The following is a 15,861-nucleotide window of genomic DNA, read 5'->3' on the forward strand; positions in this document are numbered from 1 at the left end:
TTATTGTCTTCTTGTTTGCACCGTTCGCTGCTTCTTCCCTTACTACAACAGCCTCTCCACTCAACTCCTCCAGCATCATCGGATTTCCGATCGACCTGAATCATGCATAGGATTCGACATATTTCTCGGGCTCCCAATGCCCTCTCCAGGGCTTCTACAAAACATGCTGTCGCCAGCTACTTCGTTCCGATGCGAAATACACCCACAACCCGGGGCACAGCTTCTGCTGCGACGCAGTTGAAACAGAATGACGCGGTACTAGAGAGGCAGATCTTGCCAGCAGCAGGCATCCCTCGCCCGGCCATGGACGAATCGTGGGTGACTCTTGGATTGGCTCTTCCCCTTACTTACTACTTACACACAGCAGATTCATTGGAATGACCGGAGGCGAGATCTTCCACGAGATGATGCAGCGTCACCACGTCAAGCACATCTGTATGTGCATATGCCCCAAACCCACCTGACTAAAGCCCTTACTGACAATTCGGTCGACGACTGCAGTTGGATATCCGGGTGGAGCCATCCTGCCGGTCTTCGACGCCATCTACAACTCGAAAAAGGTCGATTTCGTCCTCTCAAAACACGAACAAGGTGCCGGACACATGGCCGAAGGATATGCCCGAGCGTCCGGGAAACCGGGGATCGTGCTGGTGACCTCGGGCCCGGGGGCCACGAACGTCGTGACTCCGATGCAGGACGCGCTTTGTGACGGCACGCCCATGATTGTCTTCTGCGGGCAGGTTGCAACCTCGTTGATCGGCAGTGATGGGTTCCAGGAGGCGGATATGCTGGGCATCTCGCGCTCGTGCACGAAATGGAACGTCATGGTGCGCCATGTCTCGGAACTGCCGCAGCGCATCAATGAGGCGTTTCAGATCGCGACAAGTGGGCGACCCGGTCCGGTGCTGGTTGATCTTCCCAAGGATGTCACGGCTGCGGTCCTAAGGAAGGCGATCCCGATCGCGTCGGCGCTGCCGTTTGTTCCTACTGTTGGTGACAGTGTCAAGGCGGTGCCCCAGAAATCAATCGCTCGGGTGGCCGAGTTGATCAACACTGCCAAAAGGCCCGTCATCTACGCGGGCCAAGGTGTGGTCAACTCGCCGGATGCTCCGCGATTGCTCAGAGAGCTGGCGGAAAAGTCCTCAATTCCGGTAACGACCACTCTGCAGGGTCTCGGTGGGTTCGATGAACTGGATGAGAAGTCCCTGCATATGGTGGGAATGCACGGATCCGGGTATGCGAACATGGCGATGCAGGAAGCGGATCTGATTATCGCGCTGGGAGCTCGATTCGACGATCGGGTCACTATGAATATCAAGAAGTTCGCCCCCGCGGCACGGGCGGCGGCGGCGGCGGGCGTCGGAGGGATCGTGCATTTCGACATCCTGCCGAAGAATATCAACAAGGTTGTCCAAGCGACCGAGGCGGTCGTGGGCGATGTTGCCGAGAGCCTTGCGGCTGTGCTTCCCCAAGTCAAACAGAAGGATATGACCCATCCCGATCGTCGGTCGTGGTTTGGGAAAATTATAGAGTGGAAGAAGCGCTGGCCGCTGACCGTGTACGATCGGTCGGATCGGTCGCATCTGATCCAACCTCAAGCAATGATCGAAGAACTCAGTCGATTGACTGCCGATCGCAAGCAGGAAACCATCATCACCACGGGGATTGGACAACATCAGATGTGGACGGCACAGCAGTTCCGCTGGCGGTATCCGCGCACGATGATCACTTCGGGCGGGCTGGGCACGATGGGCTTTGGCTTGCCCGCTGCTATCGGAGCGAAGGTGGCGAGGCCCGATGCATTGGTCATCGACATCGATGGCGATGCCTCGTTCGGAATGACTTTAACTGAATTGAGTACCGCTGCGCAATTCAATATTGGGGTGAAGGTGATTGTGCTCAACAATGAGGAACAAGGCATGGTGACTCAGTGGCAGAATCTCTTCTATGAAGATAGATATGCCCACACGCATATCCGAAATCCGGACTTCATGAAACTGGCCCAGGCAATGCACGTCCAGCAACGGCGTGCTACCAAGCCGGAGGAAGTGTCGGATGCCCTGAAATGGCTGATCGACACGGATGGTCCTGCTCTGCTGGAGGTTGTGACTGACAAAAAAGTCCCGGTGCTGCCGATGGTTCCTGCTGGATCGGGACTACATGAATTCATTGCATGGGATGCTGAAACGGACAAGAAGAGGAGAGCTTTGATGCGTGAACGGACTTGCGGTCTTCATGGGGCATGAATATGCATCGCTTGTAGTTAGTAACTTGATCAAAAGTAATACCGGTTTCGTTCCGCGATACTCATGTGGCATCTGACTCTACAATCTTAAGACCTTGCCAGACATATCGCAACCCATCGAGTGGTCTCCAGACATTCATCCACCGCTTATTCGTCATTAGAAGAAAGGGACACTCACCTGATCGTACGCCTGGTTCGCATCCACGAACTTCAAATCCGTGGCCAAACAAATCTTTCTATCTGGATCCTTATTCTTGCAACTCGCATGCACTAGGAATGGATCATGAAAGATGTCATCTCCAGCCTCATACTCCGTGATTAACCACTTCCGATCCTTCCAGTTGCCGTAGGCGACCGTATCGCGACTCAGAAAACCGCCATCGTTCATATTCTGACTGAACGCCGACACACGTTCCTCATCGGTCTCAATTCCCCGCATTGCGACCGAACTCGGCCTCCGTCCTCCGCCCAATATCCGTCGACTTCTCCAAGTACATCACCCCGCCAGCCTCCAGCGAGACATCCCCGATCGGCATCCACGCCGTCAGACTGATGGGCGGACCAGCGCGAAGATACATCTGATCAAAGTGTACGGGGTCAGCTCGCTGTCGCGGAGCATCGTGCGCTGCAGCATGGTGATGTCCCGCTAGCCGGTGAACTTCCGGATGAAGGCAGCCACCTGCTATTCGTCGAACAGTCCCTGTGGGCTGATGACCTTTCTTGCTGGCGGCAGTGATGTCTATAGCCACACAAGAAGGACCGGACCTAGGCGGGCGTCATGGCGGCATTTGGAGATACACGGAAAGACTCATCACACAGGTCGTGCTCGGAGCCAGTGCTGTTCGTTGTGTCGGCACTGTGGAAGGTCTTTGATTGCTAGCTGAATGGATGCCACGGGTAGCTTGGACGAAAATAGCGACTTGAAGTCCAAAAGGATAGAAGTAACAATATGGCGTGGAGCCTTGTCGGGCTGGCAGTCAGAAAGGCATACCTCCTGCATCTGGAGAACTACTCGTTGCGGGGAGAGGCCAAAATCGAGTCCGACACAAATTCTGGCCGCAAACGGTTGGCATGGATATGTAGAGCCCCCATCCGTATTCTTACGGCAAGAAGCCGATGATTCCATAGATACGTATCTCGCGGATCGCCAGATATTGATTTAAATGGGGCCAGCGTTTTGGTGTCGCGGCCCAGGTCTATCCTCCCGATTCCGCGGTGCACGATAACCCATCGTCCAACCGCAAAAAGCAGGTGGTATTGACTATGCTTCATCGTACAGGCCCAAGTGGAGCTGACCACTTTGGTGGGAAATATACATGATATACTCTTCGCTTCAAAGTCACGGACCACGCAACTGATGCTGGTGGGAGACTATAGCAGGTACCTCGACGACAGCTCGAAAGCCTTGGATATGTGGAAAGGTGCTTGGAATGTCTTGAAGTGCCCAATGAACCATTTGAATCCGACGAAGCATCTGAGATTCCTTCCCGTCCGATATTACCTGTATGATTTGCTTGCCAGCTTAGCGTCTCAGAACATGGGGTAGAGTGGCTGACTACATCAAGATATCCAATTCATACGTCGGTCTTCCTCTTCAAGGCCTTTTCTGTTGGTGCCTTTGGGAGCGGATGAGAGCCACGATTGCGCGATGCTTGCCAAGGAATTCATCGCCATGCTCCAGATGGCAGCCACAGGACCAAAACATATTCGCCTACAAGCATGGGACCTCGTTAGCTCATTTGTGGTTTCAGGATCGTAATACGGCGGACAACGTACATTGATTCTCGAGCGGATAATGCACCTTTCGACCGGGGGGCTCAGCCACCTGACTCCTCTCTTTTGGATCCGCTGCAAGAGCCTGTGACGCACCCATTGCTCTTATTCCCAGAGTTCCTGCAGATGACGGAGGAACAACATACTTCAGCAACTCAGGTTTGTTAGAAAACTCAGATGTTCTCTTCATCACCCTTCCGTTTCTTGGTGGAAGCTTGTCAAATTACGAAGGTATTACCGATGGCACCCGCGAGGCAGGATGATAAAGTGTTATTTGGAAGATGGGAATCAAGTCCCAACACTCTATCTTACCCATTGTGCTCGGACAGAATGCCGAGATGATCTTCGTATGCTAGCAGATTCGGATTATAGCAATAAGAGCAAGGTCGGATCTCGGCTCCCACCAATCGGCCTTTTTCTGTGATCAACCCGAGCCTTATTAGCCGAGGAAATGAAAGCCGACCGGGCGCTCTCATTTATAGCCGTCACAACGCAATATCTATCGTAGCTCTCTGACCACCTTCCAGAATAATAGTCTCTCAGCGTCAGCCTCCAAACTTTCACAAAGATCAGTCGAATGGACTCCACGCAAACATGCCATTGCAGCAGCCCGATACCTGGCACCCATCCTTGCCCCAATCTTGCGATCTGCCTCCTCAAGCACCATATTTGACCACCTCCGATGGTTGATACCAGCATATTGCTGGGATGACTGCATTACTTCCCGGTAAACTGGATGCGCCAAAGCGACAATTGGTTCCCAGAAAGCAATCTCTGTCAGGATCACACCCAGACCGTAAGTGTCGTGGGTCTTCTGGTTCCCGCGCTTCGCTTCCCCGTCGGCTACACAGTCAGGATGAGCATACATTGCCATATCTCCCAGGCCAATAGCACTTGTCTCTTGCAAGAAACTGTCCGGAACTTCACCCCCATCGCCCATAGCTTGCGTAGGATGGACATCCTGCCAGCCACAGATGTAAGGCTCAGTGACGTCATATCTTGCCCTCTCTGTATCAAAGAAGAACAGGATGTTATGGCTCGAGAGGCTTCCGTGAATCCATCCGGCGCAGTGCAGCTGGTACAAACTCAGCGCCAGCCTCTGGGCTAGACGGACACGGTCGCCAAGGTCCGGCACTGCGGGCGTCTGGGAGTTATAGGCGGTGGCCAGTATATCATGCAGAGTGATCGGTGCGGTCGCAAGCAGAGGCAGCCGGTACACGAAGCCTAACACCGGATGGGAGTCCCCATTTGGTAGTCGGCCGGTGGCAAGCGTGTATCCTCTGCATTCCAGGACACGGAATTCGCTGTCGACAACTGAGGTTTCGCGGAGAATCTCGACCAAGTGTTGTCGACGCTGTGCAACGCACTGGTCTGAGGTTGGAGGGTGACTGGATCCAGTCGTAGCCAGCTGGGAATGCCATTCCACGAGGACATAGCCCTCTTGCTCGTGGGGATCTCTAGGGGTGTAAAGATATACAGATCGCACGGGTGGAGCATCTAACACCTTTCCCTGCGACGAGGTGGAGTCATGTGTTTCAATGTCCGGAAGGGGCGGTTCCGTGAAGCCTTGGAGACAGGACACCGGGATCTCGAAAGTTGACAGTGCCTTCATAGCCGGAGGATGAGCTGCCAAGCCTTGGGCTTCATCCTCTTCTACCTCGTGTGCCGCGGATGTTGGCGCTTTTGCACTCCCTCCTAGATCATAGATCCTCAATTCGGTCAGTTGGCGCAGCCGAACCATCCCAGCAGCCAGACTATTCCGCACCCCGAAGGAATTCTCATCCGCTACCATCAACCTAGGCTCCGAGGCAAGGATCTCGCCCGCAAGACCCCTCGCCAAGAAGTCCGCTTCGTCTGCCGGCAATAGCCGCTCCAGCCCCGTATTCAACGTCACCAGGTCGGTCAGAAACTCACGGACCGTTGTGCGCTCGACCCAAGGCCCTGGCAAGGGCGCCTTATCGTCCATTACCCTGCGGATCTGCCTCACAACCTTTGCCCGCTGCACCGGATCAGCGAGCCTCTGATCAAGCGCACACTTTGCTTCTAGGACTCGAGCGTAAGGGGTTGCGAAATATCCATTCTCGAAGCGCGACAGTGTCTGTTGACGCACGGGCGGAGGTTTCTTGCGGATCTGCAGATGCCTGTCCAGCACCAGCAGCGTCTTTCCAAGCATGTCGAATGCCAGGCGCCGGACTTCGGGGATGGCGGATACTATGTTGTTGCTTGAGGGCAAGGGTGGGGATGACAGCAGACCGAACCCGCGGGTTCGGCCCCACAGGCGTAACCGCAGCAGCTCCACCCGGAAGCGGGCCTTCAGGCCTACGGTCGTGTCCCCTGTGATTAGTGCCTCGGTGACGCAGTCATATGCTAACAGGGTGGTGTGAACGATCGAGGAAAGAGAGGCAACGGTTACGGTGGGATTGTTGGGGTCCATGATGGTTCGCTTTTCGGAGCGGTTGGCATGATGTGCGTAGATGGGAAGTCAGTCACTGCTGGAGAGGGTATATAAGAGAAAAGCAAAGCGCATCAGCCAGCCACATAAGCATTTTTGGGCGCGTGAAAAGGGAGGGGGAGGGGGGCATCTGGTGTGCATGATCCCACGTCAGTGGCGCCTGGTGCGCTGCGGCTGGTGCCACCGCCCGGTCTAGCCCTATGCCTTGTGCCTGAGGCGTCAAGGGGTGTGTTCTCATATTGATGAAATCTGTGACAACCTTCGGAAATAATGGAGAAGTGATTTCAATTATCACGAGCAGCATATATCATTGGTTCAGTTCTGATGTTCATCACTAGTACAGGCTGCTTTGCTATCACTGGGTCTATACCCTGGAGAAGGTGGCATCACTCCGCGAGGATGAACATGACCAGGTGACCACGCAAGTGGTTTCTAGTCATCGATGGGCCATTGCTTGAAGGCTTTCTTGGGGGTTTCATTGCACTGGCCGAGTCACGTTGTGCGCACACCTCCGGCTGCGACATTATGCCCGAAGCATTGACTTCTGAAGCTTGTGTGACCATATTTGGAAGAAATCTATTATTATACATTTGAAGCGCTCATACATCTTTCTCAAACAACAATGACACCCATCTAAGCGTCGCTGGGACGGAAAACGACCTTCTCACCCGACACACCCTCCTTGTTCGTCTTCAAAGCCTCCTCGACCGCGCCAATGCCACCGGGGATCAGACGCACCCGGTTCGGCACAAACAGCCCCTTGGCGATCCAGCCATCCTCCCCACCGAGAGCCTTGACCATGGGCTCACTCAAATACCGCAGGGCGGGGGAGCTACCCAGCCCGAGAATCTGCTTGACGGCGACCTTGGGCTCCTTAGACTCACCCAGCGCGACCGCCTCCTGGTCAACCCCCTGCACGGTCACGACGGCCTGCGCCGCGCCCTGGGTAGCCTGAGCAATCTCGACGCCCAGCTTCTGCGTCTCCTTGATGGAGATGGCATCATACACATAGCTCAGCTTGACGCCCTCACCCGCAGCAGCCACGAAGTCCTGGGCGGTCGCGGTCTTCCGGTCGAGGACGACGTGCGCGCCCAGCCCCTTCAAGAACTCCTGATGCGCCGCGCTGGCGTTGGTGATGATGCGCTCGAAGCCGGACAGCCGCGCGAACTGGATCGCGTACTGGCCGACGCTGGAGGAGCCGCCCAGGATGGCGATTGCCTTGCCCTTGCCGGCCTCGGCGCCGCCTGCGGCCCAGGGCGCGGGGGCGATCGCATGGCCCGTCTTGTCGTAGAAGCCCGTGACGACGGCCACCGACGCCAGACTGATGCCCGCGGCCTGGTCGTCGGAGATGTTGCGCGGCGTGTGCGATACCAGCTCGGCCGGCATCACGCAGTACTGCTGGAAGGTCGAGGCCGGGTAGTTGCCGATGATGCCCTGGAAGAAGACGCGGTCGCCGACGCGGTGGCTCGAGACGTTGCTGCCTACCGCCACGACCTCGCCCGCGGCGTCGGAGCCCAGCACCGCCGGGTATGACTTCAGGAACACGTTGTAGTCCCGGATCTTCCAGTCGACCGGGTTCACGGCCGTCGCGGTGATCTTGATGGCGACCTGGTTGGCTTCAAGGGCCGGTAGGGAGCGGTCCTCGATGGTGTGTTGGGCGTGCGGGGCGGGCACCACGGCCGCTTTGTAGGTGGTTGGGAGGCTCATTTTGTGTGTGAGTGTGTGTGCGTATTAAGATAAGTGAGTGATTGGAGAGAAGGACGATTAAAGTGCTGACCAGATGACAGGGGTAGGTGCAGTCAAATACTAAAGGACTGTACATGCCGAGGTTGGAAAAAAAGTGAAGCTGGAGCTCTTCGATATGGTTCCACTCTTGATTTGTCATGAGGTCATCGCGCTTAGCAATTCGCCGCATAAATGACGTCGTTCCTGCTTTATACCCAGCCTTTCTGCATAACTGCTGATGACTCAGCAGCATTGCAATCAAATTCGGATCACTGCAATCGAATTGGGTGGGCATGAGGACTGACAGGCAACGAAATGTTTAGATCAGATTCGATGTTTTCAGGTCCCTGGTATGAGAACCTGCCGCTAAGAAATGCAGGATGCGCCAAGCTCTCCACTATCGGAATTGAGTCCCGGCCAAGTCTGCCTCTGCTAGCCTGTTCCAGCAATGGCTAGCACACGTTTGATTTTGAATTCCGATCCATCGTGCTTCAGCTGTACTATACATAGGTTCTTCGATCATGCCGACCTGTCTTTCTACACCTGGGTCCAGGCTATAGATCCAAAATACCCAGGGTCAGGGAAAGTTTGGGTCCTCGGACCGGAAGCTGCCAAGCTCTGAAGATGTTGACATGAGAGTTGACGAAAATAGGGAAAGATTTCAGTCAAGACGTTCAATAAAGGAACCTGAACCCTCCGTCGTTCGCTTTCGGAAGGTCGGTGTACTCTTGGATTGCCAAAGCGCAGACTTCTTGTGCCTTAGGCATCACGCCCACCCCCTATCATCACAACCCACTAAAATACCCAAAATGGAAGCCTGCGAATAGCCCGCCTTCATTCGGTGGTATAGGAAGACCTTGGGGACCTAAACTCGCTTGATCTAGGATCCTTAATGCACCAGCCGATGCTGCTGGCTTAGTTTCCCTTCTACTCCGCGCTTAAGAGCCTACAGCTCTCAGGATGCGGCGCTTAATCTGAGGACCAGATTGCGTATCACCCGGCCTGCTCGACGGCGCAGGCCCTGGCTCCGAGGCTCCAGGATGAACACCTGCCTGTCGTCAGCAGCTTTCAGGTCGCAGGATTCAGGCATTTGGCCGGTTGCCTCTGGCCGTCGGATAACGCGGTCTGCGTCGAGGTTGCTTGCTCATTTTACACGGACTTCCACCGGGGCGGAATACAAGAGCTCACGGACCGAGATGTCGAGTTGGCTCTCCACAAGGCAGTCAAGGCAATGTCGGAGCAGCAGAAGTATGGACAGCAACCTTGGTGCTGGGCCCAATATGTTGACTATGGCGCGTGATGGCTGCCGGGCAACCTGCTCGTGAGCTTCCCGGGCCATCACAGTGTATAGGGACGCATGGCTTTCGCAGTCCAGTGCTTCGTGTTTATTTATCACAAGTTCGTGCCGGACAGGCTGTTGTTTATTACTTTCTAAACTGCGGATATTGTACAGTTCAAATATCAAATATAGGCTCCTGTGTATGATTCATTTCTGGTTATTCGAGTCAGTTGTGTCATGTGACCATCGTGACCATTGACTCAATTCCGCTATAAACAGCTTGTCAGATCAAGTGGGCCTGTCAGACATGGCTGGTGGTTGGATGGTGAGACATGCACTAAAGACTAGCGTGAAAGCTCAACTCCTCATTGAATAGCGGTGCGGGGAAGATGAAAGACCCTGAATGACCCCGAAAGACCCTGCACAAGGACAAAACATCTCCCTCGCCCGTCCTAGTCAAAGCAGTCGAATCAGCCCCCACGCGAGCATGACGGGAGACTTCAAGGTCCTGATCGCCGGCGGGAGCCTGGTCGGCCTGACCCTGGCCGTCAGCCTGGAGCGCGCGGGGATCGACTACGAGCTCTTCGAGAAAGGGGACTTCGCTCCCCAGCTGGGCGCCTCCATAGGCTTCTACCCGCAATCTAATCAGCTGATGGATCAATTGGGCGTTTGGTCTGAGATTGAGAAAGTCGTGGTCCCCTTGCGGGTGCGATATCACTTCGACGAGGACGGATACTGCATGGAGACATCTATTGCGTTGCAGTATCTTCAGCAGTAGTGAGTTTATCGTACACTTGAAGCGAACCAAACCAATGCAGTTTCCATGAGTTGACTTTCTCTCTCTCGAAGCTTGAAATACCCGACTATCTTCATGGAACGCAGCGAGATGCTGCGGATCCTCAAAAGCCAGATCGCGGATCCCAGGAAGCTCCACAGACAGAGCCCCGTCGTTACGTACGACGAGACCCCTGAGGGTATTACAGTGACGACAGCCGATGGCCAGAGGTTCCAGGGAAGCATTCTGATTGGAGCCGATGGGATTCATAGCCGCGTCCGGCAGCTCATGGCCGATAAGATCCGTCCCACAGACGTTGCTCTGGCTGAAGGCATCGAGCAATGTACGTTGTCGTCATCTTTCATCCCCTCCGTGCATTCCATACACTAACCGCTGCCAATGGCGCAATGCAGCATTCACCAGTGAATACAAGTGCCTTTCGCGGTCTCGCGCAACGACCCCGCAGCCCCCTTCCTCCCCGACGGGACTGTCCACAACGTCTACCACCAGAACCACTCCGCAATAACCGCCACCGGCGTCCCGGGCCTAATCTTCTGGTTTCTCTTTGTCAAAGTCTCCAGCACGCGAACGCCCAATTGTCCGCGGTACACTGAAGCCGACGCGGACGCCTTGGCTCACGAATACGGCCATGTCGCCCCGGGACCAGGCTACACCATCCAGGACCTGTGGACCGCCCGCGTGAAGGGGTCTTTGGTCTCTCTGGAAGAAGGGATCGTCTCGCAGTGGAGTCACGGCCACGTCCTGCTGCTCGGTGATGCGGCACACAAGGTCACCCCCAACGCCGGCTTCGGCGGCAATCTCGCCCTTGAGGGCGTGGCGCATCTCACCCATGCCTTGGTCGCGTTACTGCAGGACTGCGGCCCCAGCACGGCCCCAGAAGCTGAGCAGCTTGGGGCCCTGTTTGCGGAATTCGACCGGAGCCACCGTCCGCGCGCGACGACGGTTGTGGGGTTGTCCGCGAAGATCACCCGGTACGAGGCCCAGGAGACGGGGTTCCTACGCTTCGCCGCCCGGTACTTGTCGCCTGTTATTCCGGACCGGTGGAAGGCTGCGCTACTTGCGCGCTTTGCGTCTAGAGCACCGAGGTTGACGTTTTTACCCGTCACAACGGCGGCGGCAGCGGCGGCAGTCGATGTTGGGAGAAGTATCCGCGAGCAAGAGAATGGAACGGGCAATGCGTGGCTGGCAATTGGGCTGGTCGGTGCGGCTGCCGCAGTGGTGGTTGCTAGACTTCGAATATAGAACTGCCGCCCTGTCATATTCCTTACATTGAAATTATTCAGTGGTGGTGAGAGCCTAGAACCTGGAGATAGGGTGTGGTTCAGACTGCCGATGTAGTACAGGTCTACCCCGCGAATCTGCCCTATCCCTTCCTGCTTTGGCACCATTTCACATGGCTTCAGAGGCCTTCAATTGAAGACCCCGACTCATATATCCACAAATTATACATTATAGTTATGCTATTGCTTGAAACACAACTTTTGACCTGGTCTATAGAAATCGAGCAGCATGCTTTTACTCTTAAAAAGGTCTTGGGTCAATCAATCATATCACTTTGGATCGGCCCCTTCCAAGCTGGCAGGGGCTCTCTCGGTGGACCCGCAAACTCAGAACATTCCGCCGGCGGTATGTCGTTCAGAATGGCTTCGATATCGAAGTACGATGGTCTGCGACGGCATTCCGGTGACGATACAGCTGGCGAGGTCATGTTGGAGGGTGACGTCATATGCGAGGGCGAGGTCAGGCTGGAGGGGGGCGTCCCCGTCAGGTAATACCGGTCGCCGCGACTCCCGTTGCGCGAGGGGAACCATTTCGGGGCGTAGTGGTGTAGGAATGCGCGCGTGAAAGGAAGGGAGCCGCAGAGGATGATGAAGTTTGCTTCGAGAACTCTGTTGATGGGTTGTCGCTTGTTAAAGGGGGTTCGGCATTACAGAAAAGGCAAGAAAAGAAATGGGCGGGGGAGGGGACACTGGGCAAGAGAACTCCTGTTCATGCGATTGAAAGCACCTACATAAAGAGACACACAAGCCCGATGTTATGGGGCTGATTATTCGAATCGAGAAGAGGAATGAGGGTGACCAGGCGAACGATACTGGTCACAACCGTACTGTTCAACTCAAAGCCCAAGGGCCATCCCAACCGGTCAGTTACCCGACCCTGATACTGGGGACCCGATCGCAGATAGTGAAACAAGAATCACGTACAGACATCCCAAACCAAGCAGGCAGAATAAACCCATCTTCTGCATAAACGGCAGGTTCAGGGCCCAGATAAAGACCATCGGAATGAGCAGCAAGATGCTGTCGCTGGCGGTGTTCGCGATTGCGGTGGCCAAGTAGAGGCCCGATCGTCGTCGACAGGCATTGGGTCTCGTGAGGGACCAGCCATCCTCGATCGGTACGCAGGCGAAGATAAGCATGAAGACTAGAATGATGCTGTAGAGTCCGATGCTACTACCCACTGCCCAGAGAGTGTACCGCCACGGCGTGATGAGCTTGAGGACTCGGTAGTAGAGCATCAGGACGGCGAATTTGGCAAACGCTAGCGCCTGGATGTGGATCACCGCCATGGCAAGAATTGTCTAATGTAATAGTTCTCTGCTTAATCCCGGTCGCACGTGATAGCAATGTATGTATGATTAATTACCTTTCGATAGTTGACGAGTTCTGAGACCGACAGGTCCCAGATATCTATTGCAAATCCTGCATGGAGGCAGCCATCTGAAGGCAGAGGGTTAGATGGGAGGCTGCATTTGCTGAAGCGGTATGTCCATACATAGAATGACCGCCTGGGTGCCGACGGAGAAGACCTATTGCTCTGGTGATTAAACACTTTGTTCTTTCCCTTATGTACTTATGTGCTTAAAACTGTTTGTACTTACCCAAGCCAGAAGAATGAATACTATGCTAAGAGTCAGTTTCATTGGCGTGGTTGGAAGGAGAAGTGAGTGAGTACACACCATCATCCCACCAGAACTTCCGCAGAATCCGTGCCTTGGTGTAGATTCGGATCATCAGGAAGACCGTGCTCAGCGCAAGGCCCACGGCGATCGCGATGCAGTTTGCTGTGAACAGCCATGGCCGAGGATTGGGATTCACTGTTTCGCCAGGTGGGGGTAGCACCGGTCCCGTCACAACCATCGTTTCTCGAAGCCACGACTAGAACGCAAAGTGCAAGCTTGCAACATCGGTCGCTGGATTGACATTATTGACATGCAAAGTGGAGATGCGAAGGAATGGCAGATGTCAGAAATTTCAACTGCCTCCACAGGATCTTGCGGGGGTAAAAAGGAGAGGGTAAGGAGTCGTTGCCGCTGACACCATCACTTCTCAAGGTTCCAGATCCCGACCTGAGCCATGGTTGCGGGCTATACGGAGGATGTACACCCGCATGCAGCTCCTCCCCTCATTCGAGGAAGAGTATTTGAAATTACTGAAATCTGGTAATTGGGATCTGGATTCCGATCGCCCCAAGTCCGAGCAAACCCGCATCAGAAACAGTCTGCGGGATTATGGCGAGCTCCAAGGTGAAATAGGGTTGATGAAGTTGGCAGCTCAAAAGTCACCTCGGCAGGAATGGATATTACTTCCGTCACAGACGCACCTCGAGTATTTCCAGTGGACTGACCTGCCGTCTTATATTTTCTGGATCTGAGCCCGTCATTCTATGGTTCATAGCAGGTGGATCAAATAACATCAACAACCTCCCATGATACATCGCTAAACCAAATAGAACCCTCAGTGAAGAGTAAGAGTCATTACCAAGCACGCACAGGACTAGATTAAAAGCAACCCCACCACCACTGAAGAAAGAAAATGTTCTTTCTCCATCACACGTATCCCCTATCGCCAGTGCCAATCCTCAAGGTGTCGACACAAATGGCCCTTCAATCTCGGCCACATAGACCTTGCTGCGATCCATAAACTTCTTCTCATCCTCCGCAACCCGGTCCCCCTGTTCAGCCAGCCGAGCCTGAAAGGCTCCCCAGTGCTGCATATCTTCGAAGATCATCTCCACGCACACATCCCATGGGAAATCGTCCGCTTGCCCCGCATACACCTTGGCGAGGTAGTTGGTGTTCGATGGATCGGTGGAGGCGGGATCCTGGGGGTTCCGGACGAGGTACCAGCGCTGGTGGAGGGTGGGGAAGGAGCTGCCGGCGATCTCCTTCGCCAGCGGCAGGTGGTGGTTTTCGTAGTAGTCTTTGAACTCCTGCGGGGTGACTTTCAAACTGCGTGAAAGGAATACAATTGCTTTCAACGTCATAATGGAGGTGGAGTAAATGTTTTCTTAGTGGTTGAGACGAGTGTATCTTGACCGGGGCTTGTGGGTGAGGATGGTGGCGCTGGTAAGGATGTTAATAATATTATTCATGCTGAGTTGAAGAACCTTCTCAGGTTATATAACCTCTCAATGAGTTAGAATCAGCAAGAAGAAACAACAAGAAATATCTTGTAGATGCTGGAAGGTTCGGTGATTCGAGCGAATAAGGGCTGGGAGATGCAACGGGAAGAAGCCTGTCAGCTTACATGGTCGTCTTTCTGTAGACTTGGCGGTTTAACCTTAATGTGCATCGATATAGACACACCCGACCGTTGCTTGAGCATCAGCCCCGCGGTCGGAATTTTTCTCCTATGTTCGGATTAGAGTGGAGGATCCGGGAATTGGTCAACAACTGGCTTGTCTTCAATGTCTCATCGTGTGCAACAGACTGAGCCACTAAACGCGATGCTCTGGGCTTATTTGCAGTTCGAGATGCATTATATGTGGTTCTGACCATATCAGACTACTCGGACTGAACCATATGTCGCTGTTCGACGTAGCAGGACAAACCTCATATTCCTAGCTAATAATGTATGACCGAATCTGTAGTCAATGATGAAGTTCGTCCATAAATCGTGGTTGTCTGTGGTAGGCATGTCTATACTGGAGCGCCAGCCAATGTCGATCTGAAACTCAAATCATCCGCTTTCCCACACCTTCAGCTCCCATCCTCTTCACCAAGCACAAGTCCTTGTGCGGAATACTGAATAATATAGTGAAGTGATTAATTATACCGACAAGACGATCAGGAGGCTATCTTATCATTGTACTGCATTGGATAGCCGAGACTGATCGCGTTTGCGCTAATCAGCCTAGGCCATCGATAGTCAGTTGAGTGCTACCACGATTAACTGACAACCGCAACACCCGACTGACTCGTTCTCGTGCGCTAAATAACAGACAAGCTAAGCGGGGAAGCTAAGCTGGAGCCGTCGCAAGCTAGAAAGAGTACTTACCAGGGAAAAGAAATTGCGGCGCAGTCAAGGCGCAGAACAACATCAGCACTAGAGGTGATGCCTGGGGCCCTGATTGGTCTATATCCGCCCCATCACCATCTTAGCCCTAGTTACGACAAAGACGATGCAGCTCGATCCAGGCTCCATGTTGCATCTCCTGGCCAGCTGATATCGCGTCCTTTCCGTCTACGGAAAATGAACAGTTTTATTCTAGAATCGTGCCCTGCAAGCGTGGGATTAGGCCATTGTCCGTCGTCTCGAATCCCCGCCGGAAAGGCTTACAGATTGTAGGTCTAGACCCACCGCTTGTCA

General features: G+C 54.1%; 6 protein-coding genes across 6 annotated transcripts; 2 read left to right on the top strand and 4 right to left on the bottom strand.

Annotated features, from left to right (window-relative positions):
* Positions 1–102: 102 nt before the first annotated feature.
* ASPACDRAFT_60895 (uncharacterized protein) lies at positions 103–2,246 on the top strand (the record flags this gene model as incomplete). Its single annotated transcript, XM_020203604.1, has 3 exons — positions 103–314; positions 365–435; positions 502–2,246. The coding sequence occupies 3 exons, from the start codon at positions 103–105 to the stop codon at positions 2,244–2,246; spliced, it is 2,028 nt and encodes a 675-aa protein (XP_020055418.1).
* A 424-nt stretch (positions 2,247–2,670) lies between these two features.
* ASPACDRAFT_43738 (uncharacterized protein) lies at positions 2,671–6,452 on the bottom strand (the record flags this gene model as incomplete). Its single annotated transcript, XM_020201305.1, has 2 exons — positions 2,671–2,823; positions 4,740–6,452. 2 exons carry the CDS (start codon positions 6,450–6,452, stop codon positions 2,671–2,673), a joined length of 1,866 nt encoding a protein of 621 aa, XP_020055419.1.
* Positions 6,453–7,103: 651 nt separating this feature from the next.
* On the bottom strand, positions 7,104–8,177 carry ASPACDRAFT_29914 (zinc-binding alcohol dehydrogenase family protein; the record flags this gene model as incomplete). Its single annotated transcript, XM_020199678.1, has 1 exon — positions 7,104–8,177. The coding sequence occupies one exon, from the start codon at positions 8,175–8,177 to the stop codon at positions 7,104–7,106; it is 1,074 nt and encodes a 357-aa protein (XP_020055420.1).
* Positions 8,178–9,961: 1,784 nt separating this feature from the next.
* On the top strand, positions 9,962–11,512 carry ASPACDRAFT_60898 (FAD-dependent oxidoreductase; the record flags this gene model as incomplete). The annotated part of the gene is made up of 3 exons (XM_020203605.1): positions 9,962–10,251; positions 10,324–10,592; positions 10,683–11,512. The coding sequence occupies 3 exons, from the start codon at positions 9,962–9,964 to the stop codon at positions 11,510–11,512; spliced, it is 1,389 nt and encodes a 462-aa protein (XP_020055421.1).
* Positions 11,513–11,807: 295 nt separating this feature from the next.
* ASPACDRAFT_60899 (uncharacterized protein) lies at positions 11,808–13,410 on the bottom strand (the record flags this gene model as incomplete). The annotated part of the gene is made up of 5 exons (XM_020203606.1): positions 11,808–12,159; positions 12,282–12,377; positions 12,475–12,851; positions 13,152–13,171; positions 13,230–13,410. 5 exons carry the CDS (start codon positions 13,408–13,410, stop codon positions 11,808–11,810), a joined length of 1,026 nt encoding a protein of 341 aa, XP_020055422.1.
* A 721-nt stretch (positions 13,411–14,131) lies between these two features.
* Positions 14,132–14,536, bottom strand: ASPACDRAFT_43742 (EthD domain-containing protein; the record flags this gene model as incomplete). The annotated part of the gene is made up of 1 exon (XM_020201306.1): positions 14,132–14,536. One exon carries the CDS (start codon positions 14,534–14,536, stop codon positions 14,132–14,134), a length of 405 nt encoding a protein of 134 aa, XP_020055423.1.
* Positions 14,537–15,861: the final 1,325 nt, after the last annotated feature.

Source organism: Aspergillus aculeatus, assembly GCF_001890905.1.
Source record: "Aspergillus aculeatus ATCC 16872 unplaced genomic scaffold ASPACscaffold_9, whole genome shotgun sequence".
NCBI classification, from domain to species: Eukaryota; Fungi; Ascomycota; class Eurotiomycetes; order Eurotiales; family Aspergillaceae; genus Aspergillus; species Aspergillus aculeatus.